At 40.9% G+C, this 9,013-nt stretch overlaps 1 protein-coding gene across 1 annotated transcript; it reads left to right on the top strand.

Moving 5' to 3' along the window:
- Positions 1–238: 238 nt before the first annotated feature.
- LOC110502401 (polycomb group RING finger protein 6) lies at positions 239–9,013 on the top strand. Its single transcript, XM_021580392.2, has 10 exons — positions 239–738; positions 924–1,023; positions 1,130–1,226; positions 1,730–1,785; positions 1,896–1,955; positions 2,153–2,273; positions 2,719–2,746; positions 2,941–3,039; positions 8,278–8,364; positions 8,487–9,013. Exons 1-10 carry the CDS (start codon positions 571–573, stop codon positions 8,535–8,537), a joined length of 867 nt encoding a protein of 288 aa, XP_021436067.1. The 5' UTR covers positions 239–570; the 3' UTR covers positions 8,538–9,013.

Here is a 9,013-nt window from a genome sequence, read left to right as displayed (position 1 = left end):
ATCCGATCCAGATTTCTATAATTAAGCAGAACCTATAACTATCAATAATATCCATATTTGGGAGATACTGAACTCCAATCAAGTCATTTTTAAATGTATTTTTATGACAGCTTAAATATTTTCAATTCTTCATTAATATCATATGAATCCATATTCTTCCTAGAGAAGCAAGATAAGGCAAAGCAACTGTGGTCCAGTCTTGAAATTCTATTTCTAGTGGACTCTGCTCTGTTATGATTTAATTGGCTCGTTTCATTGCCATAGTGCCAGGAAGTTGCTGAAACTTGAGCGACAACAGTAACGTTAGCCAGCAACTGTTACAGTTGGTTTTGTTTTTTATATATTTGGGGTTAGCGATAACATTTAAGCAATAGTTAGTGGTTAAATCACATGGGGTTTATTGGTAACGTTAGTCCGTTAAAGTAGAGGTTGAACTGTTGTCGTTGTGTGTTCTTTGTATTTATTGAGCTAGCCAGCACGTTTGCTAATAATGCTAGGGTCAGGTGAATATCAAATTATTGATTAATTGAAGAATTTATTGGCGCGGAAATCAACCCAATTTGCAGTACTATGGAGGACAGCACCACTGAACTCGAAGGACCCAGTTGTTTGAGTGTCGGTCAGCAGTCAGAAGAAGCGACACCAACCGATATTAGCCACCAGAACAGTGTCGACAACGATGGTTCGAAAGACCACAATGGGACATCTAATAATGTTGACTCGGATTCAGGGGATGAGGTACAGTATTGCAGACTTGGACAATATCTAGTGTTTTTCTAATTTTGCTGGAGTGACGAGAATAATGAATGTACTGTTGTTATATGATATCTGCTACACTGGTTGGTACTCTATTATAACTGTGATGCACTCCAGTTCTATAATGTGGAATGACATTGTGAATGTTTTGTGTTTTGTTTTCACAGCCTGAACTCCCTCTTAATCAATTTTACCCTTACATCCGCTGTACTCTCTGCTGCGGAATCCTAATTGATTCCACCACCATCACAGAGTGTCTGCACACTTGTGAGTTACAATGATTTGAGATAAACAATCCTGAAATATGACTGCTATCCCTTCAGTCTCATTCCATCAGTCATACTTCCTTTGTAATCTGTTCTCTCTTCCCCAGTTTGTAAAAGCTGCATAGTGAAACACTTCTTCTACAGCAACAGGTGTCCCAATTGCAGCATTGTAGTCCATCAGACACAACCATTGTACAACATAAAGTAAGCATGCCTGCATGAAATCTACGAGCACACAGACTCTTGTCTTGTTTTACATTTGAAGACATCGGTTCATGTTTTTCTACTTGGCATCATGTTATTTAAAGAGGACATCCCATGAGTGTCTGTTTCTATGGTTACCCTCTCCCTGCTGGGGAGTTACCTGGAACACAAAGTCCTGGTGTGATGCACGGATACTGATGTCTCTCTGTAGACACCACTATTATTCATGTCCAAGCACACTCGTCATCTATTGCAGAACTCTGCTTTCAGCACAGGCCAAAGGGATGCAAATGTAAATATTACTGTTGTGCCAACTCATTTGAATGAAAACGTTGCCATGATAAACTGAGATGTTCACTGAAACAACGTCAGCTTTGAAGTTGATTACTATACCTCTCACATTGACCTGTTATCAATTAATACAATGAGCTATAGGTTAATACTCACTTATACACTGGTATGTAGATGCTTACTGTATGGTGGGTGTTTTTGCATCTCCACAGACCTGACAGACAGTTGCAAGATATTGTTTACAAGATGCTGCCACATCTGGAAGAAAGTAAGTATCCACAAGCCTTCCATTTCTCAGATTTTCCCCAAATGCCTCTTGGCAATCTTTTGTTTTGCAGTTAAAATTAGTATTGTCTTTACTCTTTATTGTCTTTGCAGTGGAGAGAGCAAGGATGATTGATTTTTACAAACAGAGAGGACTGGAGGTGCCTAAACCAGGTATATAAGACCAATGTCGTCGTCGTTGCTGCTAATTGTTCTTTTTTGGTAGAGATTTGGTGCAGCTTTGTTTATAGGAAATAGTTTGGGTATTTGAAGACCCTCTGATTTTAGCCATGTCTCTGTCTGTCTCAGTGCTGGGTGTGGAACATTCCCCTAATGCTTCTGTAAACGCTTGTCTTTCTCTGTGACCACAGTGATGGCGTCCCCTGCGGTCCCTGTGCTGAAGAACCAGAAGCAGAGGAGGGCATTGCTGCCCCAGTCTGTCTTCGCCATCCCTCCTGAACTGGACGTGTCACTGCAGCTGGAGTTTTTGGGGTGAGTCTCTCCCTAGCATTTTCTATTTGAGGGATGGAAGGGTATTCCCTGAGAAATTTTGAAATTAGATTGTTTGTCTCTGGTCATTCTTGGCTACACCAGTAGATGGTGCTGGAGTGCTACTGTGCTTCCTTTGAGTGCATATGGACTAGGGCAGCATTTCCCTAACTCGGTCCTGGGGACTGCCAGGGGTACTCCTTTTTGTTTTTTGCCATAGCACTACACAGCTGATTAAAATGGTCAAAGCTTGATGAATAGTTGATTATTTAAATCAGCTGTGTAGTGCTATGGCAAATAACTAAATGTGCACCTCTTGGGGTCCCCATGACAGAGTTTGGGAAACCCTGGACTAGGGAGAACATTTCAAGTTACAAGACTGATGGTTAACTGTACAAGATTGGTTGCAAGGATTAAGAAAATTATATGTAAAGTTGTTTGTTTCCAGAGCGGAAGAAGGCATAGACGGCTATAAGGTAATTACTGCTGTCACACTCTTTTCTCATAATGACTTGTATGAGACTGTTAAAATTAAATAACAGCATAATGCTGCTATCCAGCCACTATATAGTAATGGTCATGCATAAAGCAATGTTGCTATTGTGAATTTGAGTTATATTGGTAAAATGAACAAGGGATTGCATGCTCTAACACCCGTGTCCCTGGCCAGCCTTTGGAGAGGCGGTATGTGCGAGTATCGGGGGATGCCACTGTCCACCATGTGGCGCTCTTCATCAGGAGGAAGATGGAGCTGAGCCCCGCCTGCCAGGTCAGTGGGAGGGGTTACACATTGACTTTACCAGGATGTCTGATGCGGTTATGAACTATTTCTCAGAGGGAGACCTGGCAAGGGGAAATGCATAAATATGTACATATCTGCTCGTTATGTGAGAGAGCTCTGCTTTAAGAAATCTTTATGTTGAACCCATCTCAATTTCATCCCCTGTAAAATACTTTAGAGGCCTAAGTAACCAGGTGAGAGGTAGATGCAGAGCCTAATGCTCACACAAGGACAGAGGGGGAAGAGTGATCGTGTCTTGTGTAAAACTGCAGAGCGCAACAGCACAGCCCTACCTGTATGTAGGGTGTTTAGCAGTAACAGGGATTTATTTCTTGACACTCACCGGAGTGGGTAGTAGAGTAGGTAATAGGTGCACTATCTCGATTTATTAGCTGGGTGCTCTGCCATTTACTCTGCCATGCATTGGGAAAGTATTCAGACCACTTGATGTTTTTCATACTTTATTCTGAAATGGATGACATTTCCCAAATCTACACACAATACTCCAGTACAAAGCAAAAACTGGTTTTTAGAAAATGGATATCACATTTACATAATTATTCAGACCCATCATAATTTTGATATCTTCACTATTATTCCACAATGTAAAAAATGAAGAGAAACCCTGGAATGAGTAGGTGTCATCTTTTGATTGGTACAGTATGTCTCATCCCAATGCTCTCTCGGAGATCTACGGACATTTCCTTAGACTTCATGGTATAGTTTCTGCTTTTACATGCACTGTCAACCATTGACCCTTACACAGGTGTTTCTTTCTAAAATGATCTACATTTCTAAACACGTTTTAATTTTCTCCTCACCTACCTACACACAATACCCCATAATGACAAAGTTATCTATTTAATCCATTTTGAATTCAGGCTGTAACTCAACACAATGTGGAATAGGTCAAGAGGTATGAATACTTTCTGAAGGCACTGTATACAAATACACAGATCAGCAGAATAAACTTGACAAATAGCATTTAGGTGGAAGTAGGAAATTTGAGATATTCTGGTGTAATAGTTAGTTCCTAGTACACAATAAACCCCCCCAAAAAATGGCTGCTTTGGGGTATGAAAAGTAGACATCTGGATAGAAAGATTGATTTAATGTATGGAAAATATATATGAGCATACAAATGGGAGTGCGGCCATATAGTCTACGACAGTGGTCACCGACCAGTCTATCTCCAAGGCGTTCCTAGTCGATCGTGAAAACATTCTTTGTAAAAAAACAACGATAAAGCCTACTTTTTTCTGTCTCGCCCTTTGCCAGTTAGGCAAAGTGTTCCCATTTTGAACCATTTCATGTGTCAAGGTACAAAATCAAGTGCTCCTATAGGCCTACCGATTTGCTCAGATGGCTGTCTGCAACTTACTCGTTGATACTGTGATTTCAAAATGTCTAAACATTAGAGAATGTCAATGAATACAACAGTGAGTTCTTGTTCAGCACTGTCAACATTTTATTTGTATTATCATAAGCCATGAAATGCGCTGCAATCAGCACTGCAGATTCAATGAATAACTACCAAAGTGTATCGCTTCCATTTTTATATTTAGTGGCTTTTTAAAAATAGATATATCTCAAGGAATATTTCACTTTCTCCGGTAATGGGAGTAACGACATGAATCTGTGCATGAGGCAAAAATAATACGGTGTGACTCGAGTTTCTCCATCAGCTCAAAAACTATGTTCCCTTTTTGGTTAGTCTTAGCCAAGGGGGGATAGCTGAGGGACAATCCGAGTGTGACCCTCTAATGCTCTTCATCCGCTGAGACTGACCATCAGATGCAGGCACCATCAGTCCAGTAAAATAAAGTAAGCAAATTATGAACATTTACAGTGCATTCGGAAAGTATTCAGACACATTCCCCTTTTCCACATTTTGTTACGTTACAGCTTTACTCTAAAATTTATCAGGAAAATAATTTAATCAATCTACACACAATACCCTGTAATGACAAAGCAAAAACAGGTTTTTAGTTTTCACATCCTTTTGCTATGAGACTCAAGACTCCTGTTTCCCTTGCTCATCCTTGATGTTTCTACAACTTGATTGGAGTCCACCTGTGGTGAATTGATTTGGAATGGCACCCACCAGTCTATATTCGGTCCCACAGTTGACAGTGCATGTCAAAGCAAAAACCAAGCCATGAGGTTGACGGAATTGTCCGTAGAGCTCAGAGACCGCTTTGTGTCGAGGAACAGATCTGGGGAAGGGTACAGAAGCATTGAAGGTCCCCAAGGACACAGTGGCCTCCATTCTTAAATGGAAGAAATTTGGAACCACCAAGACCCTTCCTAAAGCTGTCCACCTGCCCAAAATGAGCAATAGGGGGATAAGGGCGTTGGCCAGGGAGGTGACCAAGAACCCAATGGTCTCTCTGTGGCGATGGGACAACCTCCCAGAAGGACAACCATCTCTGCAGCACTCCACCAATCAGGCCTTTATGCTAGTGGCCAGACGGAAGACACTCTTCAGTAAAAGGCACATGACAACCTGCTTGGAGTTTACCAAATGGCACATAAAGGATTCTCAGACCATGAGAAACAATATTCTCTGGTCTGATGAAACCAAGATTGAACTCTTTGGCCTGAATGCCGAGTGTCACATCGGATGGAAGCCTGACACCATCGCTACAGGGAAGTATGGTGGCAGCATCATGCTGTGGGGCTGTTTTTTTTTCAGCAGCAGGTACTGGGAGACTAGTGACGATTGAAGGGAAAGATGAACGGCGCAAAATACAGAGATCCTTGGATGAAAACCTACTCAGGACCTCAGACTGGAGCAAAGGTTCACCTTTCGACAGGACAATGCAGGAATGGCTTCGAGACAAGTCTCTGAATGTGCTTGAGTGGCCCAGCCAGAGCTCGAACCCGATCGAACATCTCTGGAGAGATGCTCCCCATCCAACCTGACAGAGCTTGAGCATCTGCAGAGAAGAATGGGAGAAACTCCAAATACAGGTGTGCTAAGTTTGTAGCTTCATACTCAAGAATACTCTAGTCTGTAATCACTGACAAATGTGCCTTACTCAATACTTTGTTTAAAGGGTCTGAATACTTATGTAAATGTTATTTCAGTTTGTATTTGTAATTTGCAAGCGTTTTCTAAACCTGATTTTGCTGCTTTGTCATGAGCTATTACTGGTGTGATCATATACCAAGTTTTGAAATATAATATTAAAATGTTTTTAGAAGAACATTGGCAGGGCAATTCAAGCATAGCCAATATTCAGTGATAATGTATTGGGCCTATAGTCTACTGCACAAACCTCCATTGGTACAGAACTGTTTTTAAAAGGGTAGGAAGCATGAGTTTTTTTACTCAGCAATGTAACACTGTGGTCAGAGTTAGTAACTTAGTTGTTGTCACGATCTGGTTACATAAGTACAAACAGTTATGTTTTTGTGTTATTGCATATTTATTGACTTATTTCTGGATATCTTCTAAAGTTTAAACTACCCACAATGCACTATTTATTAAAGTCATATGGAGGATCTACTCTGTGTTAGAGTTCATATGCTAGCTCAAACTGGCTAACGTTAGCCACTAGCCATGCTAGCATGTAATTACATTCCAGACCAAGTGTTGGCGTTGGTGAGTTACAATCCACTAATCATAAGGAAGTGTGATGTAAACAAGGGCATAGTGCTAGCGCACTAGCTGTCATCGGTAGGTCTCAGCATGCATTTGGACTCAAAGTGATTTTGATTCAGAAAAGTTTGGAGATGAATGGTCTGAATAAGAAATCATGATTTTAGACATTGACTGCATGGTGTTTAATCTATCACTCAAAAACGTCTCTTGTTGTGAAAACATTTTAGGGAGGTTACCACCTCCTGATGGATAGAAGTTCTTGAATATTTTGATCCAGGAAGTTGATACTGTTGGTCACTTAACAGTGAACAGAAGGAAAGTCGTTGTGGTGTTCAGATAACGGACAAAGTCATCAGGATTTTGTTTAGATGAACCCCAAAATATAATTGTCCTCAATCTAGCATTTCCAAAACTTAATATGGGGTAGAAAATCTCCAACAACAAGATTTGCGTAAATCGTGGCTACTGCTGTGCATTTGGTTTGAAGGTAGAATTTGTCATGCCTGAAATAGTTATTTGCAAGTACCAATTTCAAGACCTCCAACAAAGTCATTAGGGGGATTCACCAATCTTTCCTCACGTGACTTTAGGAATTTGGAAATCGATTTGTAGGCCTTCAGCATGGGCAATGCAGATGTACTGACTAGAGTTCTTATGCACTTTCGGAAGGGGATAGATACCTGGGGTGACTGGATAGGTGACTCTTAGGAACTTGTGATCCAGTTTTGGTCAGACACGCAATTTCAGATTTTCTAGAGGCAAAGGTCTATAGGAACAAGACAGGTTCAGGTGTTTTTCAGAACTCATGCCCATAACTCTTGCCACACCTTTTTCTGTGGGTTTTATGACAATGTCCGTATTCTCCTGGAGTTCATTTAGTACTCGTCTTTCAGCTGGAGGAAGACTGTGATATTGGGGTCCCTTGTCATTTTTGAATTTAATTTCCAATTATTTTTCAACCAGTCTGACAAATGTGGTGACAACTGGACTTTGTATGAGTAGGGGGGGACAAATGAGAAAGGGCGAGGGGCAGGGAGGGAACCCGCTGGGTTATGGTTTCTCGCTCTTTGTAGGGTCTGTCGATATGAAGCTTGTACTGGATCTGTTCAGTATGACTGTATGAAAATGTGGATACCGCCCAACCCTAATTTGTGTGTTTGTGTATATATATATATATATATATATATATATATTAATTGTTGGTTGACTGTTTTGAATAGCACTTTGCACCACCCTGTGGGCAATTGTAATTATCACCTAGGCACTTGCATAAAAAAAACAATGGCTTTGGCAGATCTCTTGATGCTCTGATGAACGCATAACTGCCAAAATGGATTGGCCTGCCCAGCCAAAAATAAAAGGTGACATGAGGTGACGTCTTTAATTTTTTTAAATTATTATTGAACTTGGGATTTAATTTCTAATCAGGAATACTATTTCTGTATCTTATTGAAATGGATCCGTAGCATTTATTACGGTTTTCATTTTCACATCTCAAACTGCACCTACCAGTTTTCGTTCACAGGTATTCCCTCCCTCAGGTGACTCCATTCAGTATGTCACTCTCAATTGATTTCATGCAGTCTGTCGCAGTGGTATGATGTCACGTTGTGGTGCAGGTGGATGTTGTGTGTGGAGACCACCTCCTGGACCGTTACCAGTCGCTACGAGAGGTTCAGCGCTCCATGGGAGATGACGCTCTACAGGTCAGTCCACTCAAAGGTCCTATGAATTTGTAGTTACTCTCTGGTCTGGAAATAGTCCTGATATCGTTAGCTTCCATTTATGAGTTTTATGTGTGCTTATTTTCTTGTTTATTTATTCCCAGGATGGTCTTTTGATTCTCCACTTTGGACTGGTGCTGGCTGCTCACACGTGAGCAGGGGGAAGGAAGTGGGATGGATGTGATCCTGACATTAACCCTGACCCTCAGGGAACCACGGTCTTCATTCTGCTACTAATGCCTAACAGAATCAAGTCTTCTACTCTCTGCCACTTAGACAGTTATCAGTGAATTGCTGAATCCAGGGCCCCGAAACTATAACCTAATCCTAACCAGAAGGTTTATCTCCAAGACTGATTTCAGAGGTCTGAAAGACTACAAGGACCTGTCATGCTACTGATGCCAAAAGCTCATGTTTTTGCTACACTTTGAGTTGAATGTACACTGTGTTCTTAAAAAAAAAAATTGTGACCAACTTTTGTAGCAGTCCCCCTCCCATCCATCTCCCGAGTCTCTATTTAGACCAAAGTATAAATACATATACAGTGCCTTCGGAGAGTATTTAGACCCCTTGACGTTTCCACATTTTGTTACGTCACAGCCTTATTCTGAAATTGATTAAATAAATCCAA

This window comes from Oncorhynchus mykiss, chromosome 23 (genome assembly GCF_013265735.2).
Source record: "Oncorhynchus mykiss isolate Arlee chromosome 23, USDA_OmykA_1.1, whole genome shotgun sequence".
Lineage (NCBI taxonomy): Eukaryota > Metazoa > Chordata > Actinopteri > Salmoniformes > Salmonidae > Oncorhynchus > Oncorhynchus mykiss.
The sequence above is the reverse complement of the archived record's forward strand: the minus strand, read 5'-3'. Positions and strand labels throughout refer to the sequence as shown.